At 43.7% G+C, this 22,726-nt stretch overlaps 2 protein-coding genes across 4 annotated transcripts in view; one reads left to right on the forward strand and one right to left on the reverse strand.

Annotated features, from left to right (window-relative positions):
* The window catches only part of LOC127590403 (retinoic acid-induced protein 1), a 61,521-nt gene extending 55,292 nt beyond the window's left edge, over positions 1-6,229 (forward strand). The window contains exon 5 of the mRNA XM_052049933.1: positions 4,179-6,229. Coding sequence (XP_051905893.1) covers positions 4,179-4,187 — 9 coding nt within the window. The 3' untranslated portion in view covers positions 4,188-6,229. The remainder of the gene's footprint in view (positions 1-4,178) is intronic.
* Positions 6,230-6,596: 367 nt separating this feature from the next.
* On the reverse strand, positions 6,597-21,609 carry srebf1 (sterol regulatory element binding transcription factor 1). 3 transcript variants are annotated; one of them, XM_052049935.1, is made up of 19 exons: positions 20,945-21,608; positions 18,954-19,529; positions 18,014-18,189; positions 17,791-17,928; positions 17,334-17,552; positions 16,283-16,397; positions 15,942-16,099; positions 15,442-15,655; positions 14,921-15,105; positions 14,512-14,773; positions 14,246-14,412; positions 13,822-13,990; positions 13,398-13,506; positions 12,765-12,874; positions 11,151-11,283; positions 10,869-11,034; positions 9,831-10,052; positions 8,443-8,554; positions 6,597-7,756 (listed from the first exon to the last, which is right to left on the reverse strand). In XM_052049935.1, the coding sequence occupies exons 1-19, from the start codon at positions 21,048-21,050 to the stop codon at positions 7,539-7,541; spliced, it is 3,555 nt and encodes a 1,184-aa protein (XP_051905895.1). In that variant the 5' UTR covers positions 21,051-21,608; the 3' UTR covers positions 6,597-7,538. The 3 variants fall into 3 exon arrangements, with proteins under 3 accessions (XP_051905895.1, XP_051905894.1, XP_051905896.1); XM_052049934.1 differs by having other exon boundaries at positions 6,597-7,759; XM_052049936.1 differs by lacking the exon at positions 6,597-7,756 and adding an exon at positions 7,788-7,927 and having other exon boundaries at positions 20,945-21,609.
* Positions 21,610-22,726: the final 1,117 nt, after the last annotated feature.

The following is a 22,726-nucleotide window of genomic DNA, read 5'->3' on the forward strand; positions in this document are numbered from 1 at the left end:
ACATGCAAACTCCACACAGGGAGGCCGCAGCTGGAATCGAACCCGGTACCTCTGCACTGTGAAGCCGACGTGCTAACCACTGGACTACCGGGCCGCCTTAAAGGAAATTAATAGACGTGTAAAATAAGTAATTTCTTAGCTGTCAGAACAAAAGAAGCATTCTCAAGTGGAGATAGAAAATAAAGTCAGTGGTAATTACACATCAATTTCATCTGATATGTTGACATTTTCAGCCGTTTTGAAAAAATTCCTAAAAATCGAAAGTTTGTTATCCTGTGAGGGCTGTAGGTCTGGGGATAACTACAGCTCTCCGGCTTTCCAACGTGACACCTCCCGTCCGAATCTGATTATGCATTTGGGAATGAGAAGCCCCTGAAATGTGGCAAGATGACCTGGGTCCCGAAAAGTTGATATGAACATGTTGACATTATTGACCATTTTGAAAAAAAAATCCTAAAAATTAAATGTTTGTTATCCCGTGAGGGTTGTGGATCTGGGGATAACTACAGCTCACCGGCTTTCCAACGTGACACCTCCTGTCTGAATCTGATTATGCATTTGGGAATGATTGGCCTCTGAAATGTGGCAAGATGACCTTATTTCCAACAAGTTGATGTGAACATATTGACATTTTTGACCGTTTTGAAAAAAGGTCCTAAAAATTTAAGGTTTGTTACCCCGTGAGGGCCGTAGGTCTCGGGATAACTACAGCTCCACGGCTTTCCAACGTGACACCTCTCGTCCGAATCTGTTTATGCATTTGGGAATGAGAAGCCTCTGAAATGTGGCAATATGGCCAAGGACTTGACTTGGAGGCCAAGGCCAAGGCCAAGGACTTGAGAAATTTTCAGAGGCCAAGGCCAAGGACCAAGGACTTGCCTCCAAGGCCAGGGACCAAGGACTGATTTTGAAGCTGAGGCCTAGCCGAGGATATGTATAAAACAATGCTATCATACCACTTGGCAGGTCTTCATGATTTGCATCACCCCTCCATCATAACCCCTTGCACTCCCTAACGCTTGAATGAAGTGTTTTTATTCAAAGAGTAGAACAGTCAGGGTATGTGTTATTTATACTGAGAAAAACAAAAAAGCATATGATATACATTTATGAATTATTGTTTTAGTACAGTAGTTTCTTAATGTGAAGTAAATCAACACTCAACAGCCATGACATGGCACGGGAGACAAGTTGAGAAATGACTTTGCATAGAAGTCAATCACTAAGTGCAGAAAAAGAGGTAATCTCTGCAGTGATAATTTTACAGTTTACCGGCAGCGAGTCCCAGGGACTCACTGATCAGAAAAGTATGAGTCCCATTGTGCATTGAGAGAGTCCCAAATTTCGAATTCTGAAATGGTCGACTTATTCAATGATAATAACACAAACAACAACATATACATACAATTATAAACAAATGTTGCAAAAATTTAAATAATTCAGGAGCAGGCCTGAGGATTTTGGCTCTTTGAAGTGAACGATGACTCGTTTTTAGACGAAAAAAAACTACCATGTATAGTAAGGCGTTTTTAGCCGAAAAAAACGACCATGTATAGTAAGGCGATTTTTGGCCGGAAAAAAAAAACGACAATGTATAGTGAGGTGTTTTGAGCCGAAAAAAAACAACCATGAATAGTAAGACGTTTGTAGCCAACCCCCCCCCCCCCCCCGCCCCCCCGACCATGTATAGTAAGGCGTTCTTAGCCGAAAAAAACGACCATGTATATAGTACGTCATTTTTGGCCGAAAAAAAACGAACATGTATACTACGGCATTTTTAGCCCCCAAAAACGAACATGTATACTACGGCATTTTTAGCCACCAAAAAACGACCATGTATACTACGGCGTTTTTAGCCGAAAAAAACGACCATGTATAGTAAGGCATTTTTAGCCCCCAAAAAATGACCATGTACAGTAAAGCATTTTTGGCCGAAAAAAAACGACCAAGTATAGTAAGGCGTTTTTAGCCAACCCCCCCCCCACCACCACCACGTATCGTAAGGCATTTTTAGCCGAAAAAAACTACCATGTATATAGTAAGCCGTTTTTAGACGAAAAAACGACCATTTGTAGTAAGGCGTTTTTAGCCGAACAAAAACGACCGTGTATCGTCAGACGTTTTAACCCGAAAAAACGACCATGTGTAGTAAGGCTTTTTTCAACGAAAAAAAAACCCATGTATCGTCAGGCGTTTTTAGTTGAAAAAAACTACCATGTAAAGTAAGGCGTTTTAACCTAAAAAAACGACCATGTATAGTAAGCCGTTTTTAGACAAAAAAAACGACCATGAATAGTAAGGCGTTTTTAGCCGAACAAAAACGACCGTGTATCGTCAGGCGTTTTAACCCGAAAAAACGACCATGTGTAGTAAGGCTTTTTTTGACGAAAAAATACGACCATGTTTAGTAAGGCGTTTTTAGCCGGAAAAAAAACGACCATGGACAGTAAGGCGTTTGAACCCCAAAAAACGACCATGTATAGTAAGGCATTTTTCAACAACAACAAAAAAAAAACCATGTATCGTCAGGCGTTTTTAGTTGAAAAAAACGACCATGTAAAGTAAGGCGTTTTAACCTAAAAAAACGACCATGTATAGTAAGCCGTTTTTAGACGAAAAAAACGACCATGTATAGCACGGTGTTTTTGGCCCAAAAAAGGCGTTTTAACAACAACAAAAAACGACCATGTATAGTAAGGCGTTTGTAGTCGAAACCCCGCCCCCGACCATGTATAGTAAGGCGTTTTTAATTGAAAAAAAAAAAACGACCATGTATAGTAAGGTGTTTTGAGCCGAAAAAAAGGACCATGTACAGTAAGGTGTTTTTAGCCGAAAAAAAAACGACCACGTATAGTGAGGCGTTTTTAGCCCAAAAAAATGACCAGGTATAGTAAGGCGTTTTTGGCCGAAAAAAAGGACCATGTACAGTAAGGTGTTTTTAGCCGAAAAAAAAACGACCACGTATAGTGAGGCGTTTTTAGCCCAAAAAAATGACCAGGTATAGTAAGGCGTTTTTAGCCCCCAAAAAACGACCATGTATAGCACGGTGTTTTTGGCCCAAAAAAAGGACCATGTATACTAAGGCATTTTTAGCCGGAAAAAAATGACCATGTATAACGACCATGTATAGTAAGGCGTTTTTAGCCGAAAAAAACGACCATGTATAGTAAGGCGATTTTTGGCCGGAAAAAAAAATGACCATGTATAGTAAGGCGTTTTTAGCCGAAAAAAAAACGACCATGTCTAGCATGGCGTTTTTAGCCGAAAAAAAATGACCATGTATCGTTAGGCGTTTTTAGCCGAAAAAAACAACCATGTATAGTAAGGCGTGGGTATGGTATTATCTGCACTCAGTGATTGACTTCTATGCAAAGTAATTTCTCAACTTGTCTTCCGTGCCATGTCATGTGTAAGCGCCTCACAGCCGACATCGGTGCAATTAGTGGGCGTTCCTGCTGGGTCGCTGAATCTCACGCCGACCGCATTTCATTTTTGGCGGATCTGCAAGATGAATGGCAAGCGCGCGCAATTAGCGGCCACTTCATTAGACACACCTGGATAGGGTTGAAGAGATAATCGACGAGCGGACAAGTCGACTTTACTACTCTGCCTCGATGGTTAAAGAGGGACAGTTGACAGTGCTTCATGTTGGGGGGAGGAGCTTCACTTCACTTCATGTCAGAAAACTGCACTCAATCGACAACAAAATGATATCCAGTAATCCCTTGTTTATCGCGGGGGCTACGTTCCAAAAAGAACCAGTGATAAGTGAAATCCGTGAAGTAGTGAACATTATTTTTTTTTACAGTTATACAATACTTAACAATATGTACAATGAAATCAAAGCCCAAAACCTGTTTTCAGGCCCAATTACAAAAAAAACAAACGTTTTCAACAAATCACTATAATAGTTTTTGGAAATACTGTAATGTCAACATGCGGCGCCGCCGACGCGTTCTGATTTAAATGTTTAAAAGCATTTTTAAAAACTGCACTAAAAAAATCCTTGAAACAGCAAAGCCGCGGAAAGTGAACCGCGTTAGAGCGAGGGATCACTGTAATAATATTTGAATCTGGCCACTAAGTCTCGATTTTGACACCTGTGCTCCAATCCAAAAACGCTCAAGTCTGCGTGTGCGCCTTGTATTCACACCCATTTCTGCTCCGTCCCTCTACAGGATTTGTAAGATATCTGAGTGGACCACCTCGCAGGAGCAAAGCAAAGATAAATGCTGTCCTAACAGCCAGCTAATCCTATAAAAACGGACAGGATGACGGACAGGCCCTGCTCCCTGAGGCGGCGCTCCTACACCGACAGCAAGCGAGAGCGAGAACTCTGAGAGACAGGAGAGAAAAATGCTCATGGAGAGAGCAACTCCTCAAGGACTCGGGAACCGAATGTGTTCTGGACCGTGCGTTTGGGAGCTGAGGCACTCCGGGAAGGGGGTCTGCTTGAAATGCGAATGTGTGTGTGGCATTCCGATGGGTTGCTATCACATTGCCACACCTGGCGGACAGAGATTGGACAGGCGCATCCATCTGTCCACTTTGTGTGTCGGCCAAAAGAGGTGTGTGTGTGTGTGTGTGTGGGTGGGGGGGGGGGGGGGGGTATACGTGATCTTCCTAAACATCACTCTGCTGTGCATATCTGTACATCTACAACACAAAATGTCAACAATGAGCCACTGGATGTGACACCAAACTGTACATGTTGATGCGCTTACACAGGTTCAAAATATCATTGCGGTGTTTTGATGACAGCGACACCTTGAGATACAAGTGATGGAATTTGCGAATGTTTTAGATATCAGCCACTTTTAAGATCGTTGACAAAGCTTAGAAAAAGGCTTCACGTTGTTTATTGCCACTCCAAGTTGTAGTTGACTTCCAAAATAAAAAGAATTACACCTTGTCTAAAGAAAGAACCACGTAGCTTAGCTTGTCAGTCCTCAAGCTTAATGCTCATGCGAAAGACCATCCACGCCGTGGTGCGAGAATCTTTTCAGCAAGTGGTTGAACAGTTTGGCAACACCTGCAGGCAGACAATAAAACAGGACTATTTTTTTACCCTCTGTCAAGGACTTCCAGTAGTATTAGTGCTGCACAGATGAGCTGAGAGGAGTTGTGACGTTTCGATGAACACTATAAATGTCTGTCTTATACTGCCTCCGGGTGACCAAAACGGGGACACCTGTAGAAATGCAATGTCCATTAAAGCAAAAAAAAAAAAAAAAGCTTGTCAAAAATTGTTTTACATTTTAGTCAATTGTTTTTACCGTCTTTCTGTTAAGTATAACATTAGTGAGTGCTAGTTTCCTTATTCAAAAGCACATTACATTTGGGGGGGCGGGGGTTCTTTGAGGAAGCTGGAACTGATTAATGACATTTCCATTCATTTCAATGAGGAAAGACTATTTGAGTGTTTCGAGTTCCATCTTCACGGAGCGAATTCAACTAGTATCTCAAGGCACCACTGTACAACACTCTTATCTTCTAAAGTGTATATTAATATGTATTTACCACACCTTGGCACCAACCTTGGTTGACATCCGATTTTGTGTTCTTGGGAAATAGTACAAAAACAAAACAGGTGAAAAAAAAAAAGGTACAAATATTCAATAGCTGCCATTGTCTTTACATTGCAAGGCTCCAAGAGGGTTGGGTCATCTCACCGCATCTCTTCTGTACAGTTCTGAACTCGTATTCCTGTGCTCACGATGTGCGAATCCAGTTTTTGCGAGAACCACGCCACACGCGTGGTCTCCGATGTAGCCTCTGCCACCGCGCGTGATGACACGCACAAGGTGTCCGCTAACGCGACGGACCGCGCGACATATTCAAGTGCGTTACAAATAAATGAGTGAAGGAAAAAAAAACCACCACGCCAAACATTCAACTTTTATGAAGCTCATTCTTTCATGGTGTATATAAGTATTTGATGCTGTTTAAATGTAAATTGTGCTGTACTAATAATAACTGTGTATAGTATTTCCTAGAGATGTTTATTTTCTATAAAATGGAATATGTTATTGCTTATAAATTATTAAAAGAATCCATTGATGAAGATATGTCCTCTTTTTGGAATGTCACCTGTTAATTTGGAGCATGCTTGTTTTTTTTTTTGTTTTGTTTCCCATTATTTATTTTCATGTTTGAACTCGATGCATTGCTTTGTTGGACATGTTTTTGTACCGCCAGTGTTGAAATATACCAGCACCTTTCAAAGCTACCCTCCCTTTTTTTTATTTGTCTTTTCTCAAAACGCACCACCTTCAACACGCTGATGAAAATTAAACAGATTAGGCTATGTTGAGATTTCCATTCCATCGCATCCTTCGATCTGAAATGATTAATCGAACCAACATAAGTGACTTTGAAAAAAAAATTCTAAATTAAGATACTGTGATTTCATTTCAATTATAATAAAGCGTCTGTAAACCTATGTATGTACATTTTGATTTTCAAAACAATATAATTTATTTTCAGATTTTTTATTAATTTAATTCTAAATCATATAGCCTGATTCTTATTTTTCCCCAAACATTTGTGAATGAATACATAAACTTTTAACTATTTTCATACAGAAAACATTCTCATTCATTCTAAAAACTTGTTTTATTATCGACATGGATCATGGCGATGAAAATATGCAAGGAGCCACAAATATCCATGTGTGTGTGTCACCCATAAACATGCACTTCCTGCAACAGAAAAAAAAAACCCCAAAATCGTTTTTTCTGTTTTGTTTTTTACAGTTTTAAGATGCATCCACGGTCCTAAAAACACTGAAAGACAAAGTGCTCCTCAAATTGAAGCCTCAACAAGGAAGAAGTCCTCTTCAGAAGGAAAATTATTTTGTGTAGCTGCGTGGAGAGAGAGAAAAGAAAAAAAAGCAACAAATGCTGCGCTTTATGAAAGGTCAACTGAGTCACCCGCAAAAAATGTCACTTTGATGACTTGCCGACGCTCAATCGCCATGGCAGCGCAGCCTTCTGAGGAAGCATTAAGCGTTTCTTGTATGTCAAATACTGCTGAATCAAAATCCATTATAAATACATTATTAATATTCTATGTACACGTCAAAACAAACACTAGGAAAATCACCTTTTAAAGCCATCGCGTCGTTCGCTCATCTCTTTGAAATCAGCCTGGCGGCGGGGCGGGGAGGGGGGAGTGGGGGCCGTAGTGCACGTGGACCAAATATGGTCATTTTCCTCCGGGCAAATAAAAAGAACAAACTCGCTCACTCACTGGCACACAAGCGTTTGGCATTCACACTGCACTGTCCAATGACAATGAGGATGTGATGGCGCCTCTCTGAGGTCAAACTGTGGCACTGCACTGGACTCACACTAGGACAGACATACTGGGAGAAGAACTGCTTCCTATATTCTGCTCATAATCCAAAAATATCACGACCTCATCCAAAAAGTGCCCAGGTGGGGAAATGCAAGTCAGTTTTCAGATGAAAACTTGTGGTTTGTTTTGTGATTTTCAATTGGTTGGGTGGGGAGGGGAGAATGGAGCCGGGGGGTCTCTTAGCTGTTTGTGACAGTGGTGCCGCTGCCCAGCTTGATGATCATTTGCTGGCAGTCGTGGAGGGTACGCTTGTCTCCCAGCTTCTCTAGCGTGCGAGCGGCGTCGGCCAGCATCCCCACCCGCTGGCCGGGGGCTGAGAGGAAGGACGGGGGGAGGTAGCGGCACGCCAGCATCACCGCTTCCGCCTGCTCGCGCTGGCCCGGGCGCGTCTCGCATTCTTCTGTCACACAAAAAGGCAAGATCCAGCGATAGCCATTGGGAATTCTGAAACACTTGCCGCAGCTATACTATCCACAGCATGTTCCAAATGATTATCGATGTGTGGCGGAGTATTCACATGGCCAAAATGAAGAGTTTTTAGAAAGTCCCCAAAAAGGTGCCAGCTTGGCTGAGTTAGCAAACAGCACATCGTTCACGGCATTTGTAGTATTAGCTACAAAAGCTATGATGCTGTACATTCGACTGAATAATGAATTCATTCAATTTCGTTTGTCAAGATGATTTTGTGCAGTTTCAATCGTTCTCCGGGAAAAAGAAGGGCTCTCAAACTGAGGACTGCGGTATTGTTGGGATCCACAACTTAAGATACGATAAATGATATATTCATTCATTTTCCGAACCGCTTGATCGCGGGGGGTGCTGGAGCCTATCCCAGCTGTCTTCTGGCAGTAGGCGGGGGACACCCTGAACCAGTTACCAGCCAATAGCACGCAATCCACATAAATTATATATTTTTTTTTAAATGCATACACCTGTCACTGCATATGGGCACTCGTGGCTAATAAAAGAAACATAACAAAGGAGTTACTCCTCCCTACTTCAACTTTGGGCCAATGAAAAGCTGTGATACGTTTGCGATTTTGTGACATCTTCGTTTTTTTTTTAATTAGGAAAGCAACACACCTGTCTTGGTTCCGGGTGTGGCTCTGCGTCGCAACGAGCGGTCCAGGAGCTGATGCGTGCGCGTGGGACTGGCCCCCGCCATCAGCCTGGCTGTGGCCTCGTGAAGGAACAACTGGAGAAGGGACAAGAGAACGCAGCAAAATGAGTCAAGTAACGGTGACTCAGACTGAATGTTCTGCTTTGCCAGCAGCGCTGCTACCAAACACTTAAAACACTTAAGCTTAAATAGTGTGTGTGTGCGTGCGTGCGTGCAAGCGAGCGTGACCAGACAGCTCAGCAAAAAAACGACACTTTTACACAATCTGTCCTCAAACATCATGTGAACTTGTCCTTGAAGGAACATTACTTAAAACCCTCAGGTCAGGGCGACTTGTTTGTACGCCGCTGTCAGAATACTAAAATATGTGTTAATTATTGGCCCAAATGGCTTTTAATTTAAGCCGTCGAATGATCTCGTTATTACGAATAATTAATTACAATCCTATTCAGCACATCAATACAAAGCTGATCGCAGTCGCGAGTGCAGCCACAGCTAACTCTAGCATCAAAAGCGTTAGCAATATAACGAGCCATAGCAAGCTCTTCGACAAACTAAACTCGAAAACACCCCACGCACGAGGCATAGTTGATGTATCCTCTGTAGCCTACTGGAAGTGATTGATGCTTATTTCAGCAATTTATTTTGTAATGATCAACTGTGTTATTTCTAAAGTGCTAATTTACAGCACTGTCATTTAAGGGTCTCTTATTTTTTTCTTATTACCCGAAGCAAATTCAGTGTTCAGTACTTTTATTGCTCAGAAAAGACTTCTTACTGTTTTTGATATGTTAACCTAAACACTTTTTATGGACTTGATGTTTTATTTTATTTTTATTTTGTAATTATTTGGGGATTTACAAAAAAAAAAAAAATCATTGACATTCCCCCGTGGTCGAAACTAAAGGTTGCAGGTAGGATTTGGGATTCGTCTCGAATACAGCAGAAGGTAAATTGCTCGGACTGTTCAAGTCTGTTTAAGACTTTATAATGCCACTTTTTTTTGTGATGCCAATCTTTTGATCTGCCTCAATAACGTATTGAATTTAAAATGAAAATAGGGGTTTTCTCAGCAGCTTTTAGATAAGATTAAAATATCATTTAATTAGATCAATGAATTACAGATCTTAATTAATTAATTTCACTTTTTTTTAATCACTTGACAGCACTACTTTTAATCCAGCCAGCAGAAAATGCGGCGGGGGTGTGCAGTAAATGGCATAAATGTGGCATACGGTATAGTTTTGGACTCTGACATAATTGTATCAAGTATAAATCAAGTATTTTATTTTGGCGAATCACATATGCTAACAAGTTATGGTAAAGTAAACCCAAGAGCACTTGGACATACTCTTCGCATGGCGGGTCTGAAACTCTGTGCCAGCTTGCGTAAAGAGCTGAGGTCCTGCTGAAAGCCTTGGAGCTCGGGCGGGGAGGCCTGGTGGAGCCCGGCGGAGCCTCCGCCGGGACCCACCGGGCCGAGTCCAGCCGCACTGGCCCCTTGCTGCTGCTGAAGATGCCACACGTTGGTCCTCATCACCAACAGCAAGTCACACAGCAGCAACTGTACCACCTGCGGAGAAAATGTGCACGGATTGGCAAAAATGAACCTACTCCCCAAAGACAGCTGGGATAGGCACCAACACGCGCGCGACGCTCGTAAGGATGAAGTGGTTCCGCTAAAGGATACATGGAACATGCATGCAAACATGCTGACGTGGCTGACCACTTCCTTTGACACCGAAGCATTACAGCAATGCAATTGTAAACAAACCACATCTACCTAACCTAACTTTTTTACTGTCCAGTTGACATCACTTCCCGAAAGCACCAGATAATGAATTCTCCCAATAAGACACCCACCCATACTCTCATTAATTATATGGTTGAATTCTTCTTCCACAAATGCAATATTAATCATGGGCACCTTGTTTGGGCTAGTACTGGCACATCCAATGTTTTCTTGCTTTAAAAAAAATGTGCGGGTTGAGTTCCTCTGAAGTGATTGGCTGTTGGAAGCTCAGCTCTGTGTTGCACTGCAGGAACATTGCACTTAGCGTACACATGCAATGCAACTACAATGCACCACAGCCCAGGCCAAAAAAAAAAAAATTCTGTGCACCAGTTGCTGCCTACTTTCCGATAAGGACCGTAGGGTGTGTGTGGGTGTGTGTGAGTGATGATGCATTTGTCCAGGCAATTTCCCCTGTTTACAACTTAATGCACGGCCATGTGCGGGCACATCTGTCACCGAGTATTTGCGTGCGTGCTTGAGCATGTTTTATACTTTTGAGACAGATGCCATTGCACACACAAAGAGTGCCCTCTCGGGAGTGATAAGCAACAACTTTCATGGGAAACAAATTTGCACGCTTGTAAGTGTGTGTACCTTGTCTAAACTGGAGCTGTGGGAGTGCGGACCAGGGTTGAGGCTGTCTCGGAGCAGGGCGCTGGCCTTGTCGCTGTGGCTCAGACTCAACTGCCAGTTTTCAGGCTTGGACAGCAGAGCCCGCACCGCTCGGAAGGTGTTGAGACAAGCCTTGGGCAGCAGGCTCCTGACAGCGTAAGAGGAGGCGCACACACACACACACACACATACATACATAATGCAGGTCAGTGTGGGCGATGGCGGCGACATGGGACCGAGGGAGACGTGACACAACCCACTCACTCCACGTTCTGTAGCGTGCGCGGCAAATGCTCGACAGTTGGGTACAACCTCTCCGCGGCCGCGTCGTCCCCCTGGAGCCAGTTGATGATCACCACGGCGACTGAGGACCACCATTTCGAGTGGGGGTCGCAGCCTAGATGACAGGACAGAAATTGTTCTTTTCTTGGGGGGGGAAATAATTTTTGGAAAATGAACAATTTCAAAAATATATTTAATTAAGCATGTTATTGACTACTAAAAAAACTGAAACATCTTACACCTGTGTTATGGTACTACGATTTTTAGCATGTTAAAAAACATGAAATGAGAAATGATATTCTAAAAAACCTAACGTGACATCTCGTTCGGGCAATTCATTTGAAAAAGAAAAACACCTGAAGCAAACACTTAAAAATAATCTTACACATATGCTTTAAATGTTTCAGCGTGCCATGACAGATTTTCAATTGGACTTGACCTATGACTCCATCGCAAAACACTCATTTCTGTCTGGTGGAGGCTTTCATTTGTTCATTTGGACTCTGTGTCACTGCTGAAAGGTGAAATTCTTCAGGCGTCGCAAAATTGTTATTTGGAACTGTTGATAAGTGACACCTTGACTAACAAATAACAATCTCGGAGCGGCGTGCTTCACCGAGACGATGGCGAAAGGTCTGACATTGGAGTCACTCACCACCCAGGGTGGAATTTAATATGCATGACAGCGGCGACACACATCTGCTGTCTGTGTTTGACCTCTGAATCAATCTGTCACAGTCCTCCGGTAAACTTACAACATGATGAGACCAGAGACCATTTTGACGACTCGGTTATGAGAGCAAAGTACTTCATTTAGACGCGGGGCCAACACGCGCCGGATGCCGACACTAAGTCAGTGCCAAGAAGAGGCTGCCATTAAAATCCCCGCCGTGCCGCCCATCCCTCCCACTGCTCAAGGTGATCACTGATTTGACAGGCCCGAAGATAGATGAAGCAATCCAGCAGATGACTCCCATTTGGCCCGCCAGCCTCCCCTGAGCCCCCCTCATTTTTTCCCCCCCTCAGATGAGCGATCAGCAAGTACAGAGCGAAGCTGTGGGAGGGTGAAAATCAGTCCGCTCAATCGCCCAAATGTGAAAATCAACATTATCTCTCGCCTTCTACTGGGAATATTATGGCAAAATGTAAGCGGCGGGCAGGTCGTGACAGACAGCAGGAAGCAAGAGTGAAGAAGAAGAGGGGAATTATTTTTTTGAACAGTGAAGCTATAAACTTTGACATTACATGGTAAAAGCGCTGTTTTGTTTATGACAATAAAAATTTATTTCCCATCCATCTATTTTCTCGAAGGTTTCTCGGGTTGCACAACATATCGAAAAACTATCTCCATTGCCAATAATGGTTTCTTTGGTCCGACAAAATACAATTATTTTCTTGTAAAATACTACTGCTGGTCAAAATAATTTTTTTAAAAATGTAGTGTTTGCTGCCATCTTGTGGCACCAACAGGCAAAGTTAACTTGCGGAATTTCACTATTCACGGCTAGGTTCGGTCTGTATCTTCGCGCCAATAGCAGTGTAGTGTTCTTGCTATTCGTCTTATCATTTGTAGTAATAGCAGGAGAAGTCATTTACCCGTCACAGTGGCCATGTTGGAACCGATAGCAAAGGACTGGGACGTGGCACCAGCTGCGTCAGAGGCGCTAATCAGCAGCTGCAGATACTCCAGAGCATCCGCATACTCTCTGAAGACAGATATGAACAATGAAGTCAAACATTAAAAAATTAAAAGCATGAAATCGGTCACAAAGAAACGCACGTCAGATCATCGGTTGTACATGTGTGTATTTTTATGCATGGAAAGAAGAGTGGAAAATGACTTTTTCTGCACTGTAGATGTTGCCGAAATGGAAATCTAAAAGAGCCTTTTTTTTATCTAGGTAGGTTCAATGACAGTACTTTATTTTTTAATAACTTTATCTGAATAATATTTGCCATATTCTCCAGTGGACATTTTCTGTCATTTATATTCAACAAGAAGACAGTCCATTAGGCCCACTTGCACAAAAACATACCTGTATGGACAAAATATCGATACCAAAAAAAAAAAAAATGATTACCTTTGTAAATGTATGTAAATTGATGCAGCTCTTGTAATCGATTATGATTTATTGATCTGAGCATGTTGTGGCTGCTTGTATACTTTATTTCATAAACCACACAGGATATCGTGAGTGTATAAAAAGCTGGTCCAAGTGCTTTGCTCACCCCTCGCCCTGACTGGTGCTTTTCTCTCCTTTTGGCTGGGCGACACAGTAAAGAGCCTTTTCCAGCAAGTGTTCTCTGAAGGCTTGCGTCACCTGAGCCAGAGGGTCCACTGCAAAGAGTGTCAACAAACCATTTGCATGAGATACCACTTCGCATATTATAAACATAAAACGTTGCATGTTGGTAGGACCTTGCAATTTGGCCTTCAAGTACCCCCCCAAAAAATACTATGTAGCTCACATGCATATTTTGGATTGGCATTGTTGTTTATTAATGCAACATTAATAACTTGATGTTATTGGGATTCTTTAAATGTAATAGCCACACCCCCATTTTAAATGTTCAAAATGTAATAATAAATGTAATAAATAAGACAAAATCCATTCATCACCCATCCCTCTATGCAAATCACGTCTCTTCTTACCAGTGTTGCCTGCCTGACTGTAGATGCTCTCTTTCGGGACGCTGCGAATGGCCCAGTCCCCATCCACAAAGAAGCGGTGGCCGAGAGGGTGACAGAGCCACTGCATGGCTGGAGGCACGCTGCCGCTAGATGACAGGCACGCCTGACGTGCACTGCTAAGGAATACGCGCTGAATAAAAACACCAAAAAAAACAAATGGATTACCCCACCGCAACTATTTCTCGAATGCTTTTGACACTAATAGCCAATCAATCGTGCTTTTTGATTTGTGTTGTTCAGTTAGTACTAATCCCTAAGACATCCTGACTACTCCACTTTAAAAACTGTAAGGTACACAAAATGTGACAAGCAACCTGGCGAAAAATATTTGCTGACATTAGCGTGACTTAAACGAATGAGCGCCGACCGACTAAAGGGCACTCACAGAGGTGAAGTGCAGGATCCTTGGCAGGCTGGCTTTGACTCGGAGCGCCGCAGACACGTACACCTCAGCCAGTGAAGCGACAGGCAGACATGAGCCGGCGCACTCTGCCAGGTTCACCGCGCTGAGAGCCATGTGCACGGCTGAAAGGTGGCTACCGTTCAGCTTACCTACATGTCACGTTACAAGGCAGGAGAATCAAAATTGCAATCCTTCAAGTTGAGAAACGCGCCCTTAAAGGGGAAGTCACCCTGTATTCGAGAGCCAACCTGTCATGTGCAGCTGGTGCAGGCGGTGATAAACCAGCGCAGCATCTCGGCTGCTCTTGCAAGCATCCTCCTGCAGGGGGCGGTCAGATCGCAGTCCACCCGCCCGGGCAGCCAGCCAGCGGCCCACCCAGAGGCGCTGAAGGCAGAATCTGAGCAAGGACCACAGCGAGGCACAGGCCATGTCAAGCTGGGAGGTGGGTAAGGGACGTCCCAGAGCTTTGAGACAAGTCCAAAGGTTCTGACTGGCCTGGGCAAAATCCCCCTGTGAAAGAAAAGACAGAATTAATAAACAATACAAGGCCACCAAATGCGGGTCTGGCGTGGAAATATTTTCTCACAGTCACAACCTTATGACAGTATTACTTTGAAGTATCAAGAAAGCCATTTCATCTCCTTCAGCGATACATACTCTTGCCAGGTCCAGATCAGCCTGCTTGCGGTGCCTCCAGAACAAGATGGATGATCCAGAATGAGGTCTGGTTACCGGCTCTCCATAGACCAGAAGGCGGATCAGAACTCCCGACACCAAGATGCCGTTCAGAAGCCACACCAAAATTGTTGGTAGCATCCAGTCCATCCAGCCCCATGAGTCCGCTGCAAAGAACATTCCCGTAAATAGCCAGACACCAAGCTTAGTGCAATGTAAAACATGTCCGGTTTGTCTTATTTCCTCCACATTATTTTACTCTATTTTTCAATTCATCGCCACTGTTGGTGGCCCACGGTGTCCAAAATACAATGCAGGAATCTACTTACCGGTACTTTTTGTTTACTATTCACAAAATTTGACCGTTACAAGCAGCTTCTGATTGATCAAAGTGTGTTTCCATATTAAATTTACAACAAAGAGTGTAAAGAGAGAAAATATCAAACGGCTGCAGTTGAATAGTCCCTTGAAATATCGTTATAGTCATTGTCTCCTTCTCTTACCCGCAATGTCCAAGCCCAGAACGGTCCTGCCTGCGTGATGGGGGGCGACGGCCGCGCTGCTCGCTGTGCTGCTGCCGGATGAGCAGAGCAGGTTGGCCAAGGGGTTGAGGGAGAGGAAGAGGAAGGTGAAAGCGCAAAGCGCCATGCGAGAACGGTCCAGCATGCCGCCAGCGCTGCTGCCTGTCGCCGATGGGTCCAGCATGCCCACGTTTGGCTGGTGCACACAAGAAGACAAAGAAGCATTCAAGTTAAAAAAAAAAGCCAAACAACTATTTAAAAAGTGCAGAAAGTTTAGTTGTGACTTTCATAACTCTGTCACGAGGCTACTTAATAAAAGGCTGAGAGTGTGTCTGCAAATGAGGCGCTCTTTGCCCACATGCCAGGGCATACACTAGTTCCATTTTTTTTTCCACTTCAGTTGAGCGTTGGGGTATCTAAAGCCCACGTTAACTTTTGGCTCGTAAACTTGCAAGGTACTACACCAGAGAGCGTCACCGTACCTTGGTATCCTCTCCCATCGGGCTGTCGGGTTCCGAATCACTCCCGCAATGCGAGAAGGGTGAAGGCGAGCCCACGTCCGACGCTGGCGGTGTGGGCAACTCGGTCTTCAAGTCAGCCGGGCTGTCCACCTCCATGGCAACAAGGTCCTTGAGAGACTCTGCAGTAAAGATGAGGGCAAAATGAGAAGTTCAAGGGGCAATCAGGCGCAGGGAGGTAAAAGCGTCCGCCTTATTAAGAAGGCCTTGTCACTCGGAGTTCGTTATAAAAAGGTCAACTGCTATAAATTGCAGAGAAACAAGAAAAGAATCTGATGCAGGGAAAGGGCAAGACGAGTGCGTACTGTTTTTCTGAGCCGCCATTTTCAGTGCCAAGTTCTCCTGTTTGAGCTTCTGATTGGATTGCTGCAGGAAACGGATGACGTCGATGGCTTTCCTCAACACAGCTGACTTATTGAGCTACGACACACAAAAGAAGAAGACATTTTTTCAATGATACCGACAATTAACGTCAGTCACGAGAGGTTGTTCTCCCCTTGTTTTCCTCCAGAATCCAGTCACATCTGACTGCGGACGACCACACATCCCTTTTAAAATCTATACTACATTAAACAAGGGATAAAATGATTATTGTGAATATACTGTAACAATAACATCAAACAAATAAATACATAGCACGGCATTTTCCAGCTCTCATAACTTCTTGTTGGGAGGTTGTTGTTTTTTTTTTTTTTACTCAACAAGGAATATTTGCCTCAACGTTTTAATCAGCTGAGGCAAAGTTTTAGGATATCTTCATTTAAAAAATAAAATCAATAAAGCTAATTGGGATGCACCCATCACATGTAATGAAAATGTGTTTTCCTTTCAATCAAATACACTGTTATCAAAAACAGAAGCCTTTCTTGAACATGCCATAGGCTTCATACAAATAGCACTCTTTCCGCAACATTAAAAGCCCAATTTTTCTTTCAAATGTTTCTCTAACAATCTTGCCACACATTTTACTTGCATGTAGCCTGTAACACAACGCTTTTCCAACCTCTGGGTTGGGAAACGACCACTCTACCACTGAGCCATGCCGCCTCCAAATAACTTTCATCGTCCTTTTTATGCAGTAGGTGGTGTGGTAGAGCTTTTTTTTAATCAAGTACACAGACGTACAATATTGGCACCTTGACAAATACGCATCCATACTGCATATGACAGAAACGGAAAATCCAGATGCAATGTCTTTATTTGTCAGAGGGATGTGACCGTTTATACTTTTTTTTTTATCAGCCAAGTATCTGATAGCGATGTTCCAAATAAACTCTTATCAGATATCTTAAGTCTTACTGCGGCTTTAAATCTAACCGGTAAAGTTGAGACGGTAACACGGATGAAGTAACCCACCTTGGCTTCAGTGCCTGCGACCAAGTCTTTGAGCTCAATGATTTTGTCGTTGATAGACGAGCGGTAGCGCTTCTCAATGGCGTTGTGGGCCGTGCGCTTCTCCCCCTTGGCGGGCAAAAAGCTCGATTTGCAGTTGTTGATGATGCGGTTGATTGGCAGCTTCTCTGCATCCACCATGACTGGCACAGTCGTCAGGAAGGTGCCGCCGCCCACAAACGCCTTGGAATAAACAGAGCGGACTTTATATTTGTGACGTTAGCATCTTGAAACGTCTATGCTAAGAAAACGGTACTAAACGGATAACATTTCAATCATGTAGGTTAGCTTAACGTAGCGATTTACTCAAAACATGTGCTATCATGCGTGATATTACGGCACTTTTATAGCACTGGTATGTATACTTTGCAAGCCTACTATGTGCCTAGTTGGCTCCATAAATGTTGTGATTTTTTTTTACCTGCAGTGACGCACTCTGAACTGGCGTGGTAGTGGCCAGCGATGTGGACGAGGCCACGGTGGTGACCATGCAGGGGTCATGCTTCAGCGTGGTCAGCAACAGAGACTCAGCTTTGATAAACTGGGGTTGCAGTAACACCTGAGAAACACATTTATGATGATCTTTTTCCACGTGTCCACTCTAACAACAAGTGGCAATCGTTTCAAGTGTCGTGTACGCTTACAGGTACTTGTTGGACATGGGGTGCGAGCGTCGGAGCAGGCGGGCTTCCTGTCGTGGTCAGCAAAGGAGAGGCGGCGGTCAATCCTTGGAGCGGAGTCTGAATCGCCACTGGCTGAACCTTCGGAGGCGAGGAGGATAAGGTGGCCACCGGTTGGCTCGCGCTGCCGGGGCTGCTGGCTGAAAATGTGCAAGGTGCGCCACAATCAGCAAGCGTATCCCAGCAGATGGGCGTCAGTTAATGGGTACATGTTTGCGGACCACTCGGTAAACTGTTATCTGCAATAAGGATGTGATAACAGCATTCAGTGTGTCACCTCTGTTGTCTTATCAAGACACAGTACTTTGCAGTTTGACGCGTGGCTGATCGCATCAGTGTGGAACTGCAAACTATCAAGCTCGTGGATATTTATTGCCACCATGCAATGACAGCTAACATTAGAAATATAATTTAGATTTGAGCATTAAAAGCGATTTACAAGTCTAGCAGGAACATAGCCAAGGGGTCATTCCGTGCCAAATGACAACCCCCCGCCCAAAAAAAAGACAATGTAACCAAGCGGATTTTAATTTTAATGGAACTTGCTGTACTTAGTGATAGTGATGGCACAACACTAAGTCTCAAATTTTAGGGCATTCAATTTTTTTTCATATAATGTAACCTTTTACATGTTGTCTAAAGCAAATTGATGATTAGGAGATGTTCATTTTTTTGTTTTTTTATTATAGAGTCTTGTTTTCTAATTAAAAAACAAAACAAAAATATTTTTGTTGATTTTGTTGCGGTGGCTGGATTAATGGCATTTCCTTTAATTTCAATGGGGGAACACTGTAGGACTTGAAATGCAAGTGTAGCCATGGTAAGTGAAGGAACCTGCATTGCACGAAACTATAACATAAATCACAAAGAATTAACCGTAAAGATAAATCATCACAGTATGAACCTATGTAGCTGTTCTGTCCTCTGTTCGGAGTCTGGTTCTGAAGTTGCATCTGCATCTGGTTTGGAGGCTCGGGGGGAGTTTGAGGTGGTGAAGGGGAGGTGAAGAGTTTTGGAGGGCTGCTGCTGAATGCAGGGTTTGGAACCGGTGATCCATGAGGTGAAGCACCTGAGGCAGGAGCAGTCTGGCCCACAACAGGTTGGGGCGGTTCCACTTTGGGCGGTGTGACAGTGCGAGCCTGTTGCAGGGATGCCGGCTGCTGTTGTGGGGTGGGGATGGAAACCTGGGCCAGCGGGGACTGCTGAAAGGTGCTAGGCTGGAAGGCCTTATCTGGGGTGGATGAGCTGCGGGTGATGGGAGGACCCAGGAGCGCATCCAGGTGGGGGCTGCTACTTAAGATGGAGGATGAAGAACAAGACGTGGATGGAGGTGCAGTTGTGGTGGGCAGGGTGGTGGGCGACGTAACGGCCTGGGGAAGACAAGGAAGTTCCATATTGGTGGTGGGTCCTCCTGTGTATGGAGGGTTATCAAAGAAGTCTCCAAGTTCTCCTTCCTGGTGGATGAGGAGCTTGAGCATGTCTGAAAATCAAAAGCATGATTATAATTGAAAGATGGACTGAAAATAATACCAGTGTATTACATTGACACAACAATAAATATAAGAACTACAGACAGAACATTTGACTATTTTACATTACTTTGCCCTTAAGTATTTGTTTAACTTTACAACAGAGCAAAAAAAAAGCAAAAATCTGCTCATTTTCTCCCACTACAGCAATTTATTCCATTAAATGTACAAAATAAGGCTGCCAAAGTAAAAGCATTCATATCTGGTGTCCTAAAATGAATGATGTCTTCATCAAGCAACAAAATATTTCTCATAAAGCAAAACAAAAATGTGTAATTTGATAAGTGCATTTGAGAATCAAGGCGATTCAACAAACCTATTCTGAATTTGAGCAAACTAGGTCTGTATTTGACAGCTCTAATTTGCATTAGTGAGGCATCACTTTAAGTAGAAACTATTCTGCTAACATATTTTTAATGTCTCCCAATAGGAAATCTTTCATCATGATAATTGATGACAATAACAGATCATTGTTGCGTTTTATTTGCGTGCAAGCAAGCCAGCCGGCTTGGGTGCTTCTTAAAACTGCAACAGTGTTTCGCATGAGGCGATCGCTCTTGACCAATCACATCGCATCTCGGCCGAGACAGGAAAGGTTATAACAGAGAGGTTACTATCGGTCACATGGAGGGTGGAAACACCGTCTCAGGTCTACAGAGTGACGTAATTTGTTTATTTAGCCATAAAAACATCACGTTGCCCAATAATTTAAAAAGGTCTACATCTGGGATTGATATTCAAGTGTTTAGAATTAGATATATATTTGCATGGCGGCCAAGCGAATATGGGTTAGCCGTTTTACAAAGCAGCGCCTACTCAATAACGCGCTGAGCTACTATACAAACGAACAAAAAGTGTGAGACGGTGACGGTTTGGCAATTATCACTTTTTGTATTTAATGGACTTCCGTGCAATTACGGTCAAATGAAGCTCTGTGAACCCGCCAGGAGGAAACGAACGCGAGTAACCTCCGTCTGGGAAACTCGCTGGGGGGCGGGGCGCCGTTACGAGCACGGTAGCCATGCTCTCTTTAAAAAAAAAACATTTCGCAAATCCTTACATGATATATTCCACAAACTAAACATGCCTTTCTACGCGTTTTCTTAATGACACAATCACCGAAAACCACTCCGAAAAGTACATGTATCGCGTGTATGGTTCATCCCATTAGCTCGCTGTAACAAAGCTACACTGTGTCCTAATGTAAACGCTTCATTATGTTCTTTATTAAACAAACATTTTTATCGAAATTAGGATGTACCTAAAACACTAACTGCGAGCGTTATTTTAAGAGGCTGGCTGATATGCTGATGATGCTATTAGTAAGCGTTGACTGTTTTTGTTTGTGAAAATACAATGTTCTTACCGTCAATGTCGCCGAGAAGGGCTGTGTCAATCTCGCTGGGGTCATTGAGCGACAATGTCGGATCCAGATTATCCAACGAAGGATCGTCAAACGACAAGCTGTTCATCTTTGCTGGTGTGTTTTTAGGATATTCCAGTGTAAAATAAAACGATGCTGGAGGGGTGTCGGGGGTAAAATCTCCCAACCGCGAATACTCGTCAGGTTCTCGGGTAGCTACATTTGTACCCAAACGCCATGGAGGATAACTTTTTGTTCCTTTCCACCAACTAGCTGACCGGCGCAAACCCCATGATGGCTCAGGGAAACTTGTCAAACCAAACACTGAAGCCCATTCACCACATCGCGTTTAGCCAAATTCGCCCGCCTCGCTTGATGATAACGGACAGGTAATTCAACCAATCATAAGCACGACAGCCAAATCACTTCCGCATTTAGCCTGCCCCCGCTGGTTGTTGCCAGTGTTTTTGCCAAAACGTGGATGCAAAGAGACGACCGCTTTACAGAAGAGTAAGTATATTGCCACGATGGCGTCACCTATAAATTACATACAGAATCTAAACTCAATTGATTCCTGAAACCTCATCAACGCATCAATTTGATGCCAGTCTATTTTAAGAAAAAAATTAACGCATGGGCGGCTGCGATGTGGGTTTGTCCCTGACAGCCAATAGAGAGCGTGCGTGCAAATGGAAATAAACATCATGTTTGCACGACTCGCATTCACGGCCCCGCCTGTAGAACCAGTGGAATCGTCCAATGAGAAGCGAAGGAGTGGAGTGGTGTGATATGACGTCTCAACCGTGAGTCTGGGATTACATCATGTTCCTTGCTGTTTAAGAGCTACAGGGAAATAACCTGATGCCAACCGTTAATCAAATTTTTAAAAATCATTTTGGTAATGCCCCACAAAGAAATCTACAAAATAAACTGTATTAAAAACGAATGACTACACCTCCAGAAGTGTCGCAATTGTTGAATGTCATCAATTGTGAAACCAAACAAGTCTCTCCTGAATAAATCCCCATCTGATGTCACATGCTCTTCTGGGGCATGTGGGGGAAATGGGTCACTAACCTAGAGTAACAAGGTCCAAAGTCTTGCAGCAAATTCCTTTATTGTCATAGGGCAACATATGCTTTTGGAGCCACGCTAGTGGAACAATACACATATCCACGTGGAGTGAAAATAATCTGTATTATAGTGCAGTGTGGGAGGTGATGAATATAGTTAGAATTAACACTCCTATTCAACATTCTGTTCACATTTTAATGCCATTTTAAGACGACGCCTAATAATTCATCGTGGCAAGTCCATCCATCCATCTTCTACCACTTATCCGGGGCTGGGTCGCGGGGGCATCAGCTTTAGCAGGGAAGCCCAGACTTCCCTCTCCCAAGCTACTTCTTCCAGCTCTCCCCAGGAGATCCCGAGGCGTTCCCAGGCCAGCTGGGTGACATCGTCTCTCCAGCATGTCCTGGGTCGTCCTCGGGGCCTCCTGTCGGTGGGACATGCCCAGAACACCTCACCAGGGAGGCGTTCAGGAGGGATCCGAATCAGATGCCCAAGCCACCTCATCTGGGTCCTCTCTATGTGGAGGAGAAGCGGCGCGACTCTGAGCCCCTCCCAGATGACCGAGCTTCTCACCTTATTTCTAAGGGAGAGCCCGGACACCCTGCGGAGAAAGCTCATTTCGGTCACTTGTATCCGGGATCTCGTTCTTTCGGTCACGACCCATAGCTCGTGACCATAGATGAGGGTTGGAACGTAGATCGACCGGTAAAT

This window comes from Hippocampus zosterae, chromosome 17 (genome assembly GCF_025434085.1).
Source record: "Hippocampus zosterae strain Florida chromosome 17, ASM2543408v3, whole genome shotgun sequence".
Classification (NCBI taxonomy): domain Eukaryota; kingdom Metazoa; phylum Chordata; class Actinopteri; order Syngnathiformes; family Syngnathidae; genus Hippocampus; species Hippocampus zosterae.

What these genes read in the sequence shown, in the direction of transcription:
- srebf1 (XM_052049934.1), bottom strand. Translation starts at nt 21,050, where the DNA reads ATGAACAGCTTGTCGTTTGACGATCCTTCGTTGGATAATCTGGATCCG. An exon ending in CAGTCAGGCAGGCAACACTG is followed by an intron (nt 13,507 to 13,821) that starts GTAAGAAGAGAC and finishes CACTCTTTGCAG; the next exon opens with TGGACCCTCTGGCTCAGGTG. An exon ending in CACACCCGGAACCAAGACAG is followed by an intron (nt 7,760 to 8,442) that starts GTGTGTTGCTTT and finishes TTTGTGTGACAG; the next exon opens with AAGAATGCGAGACGCGCCCG.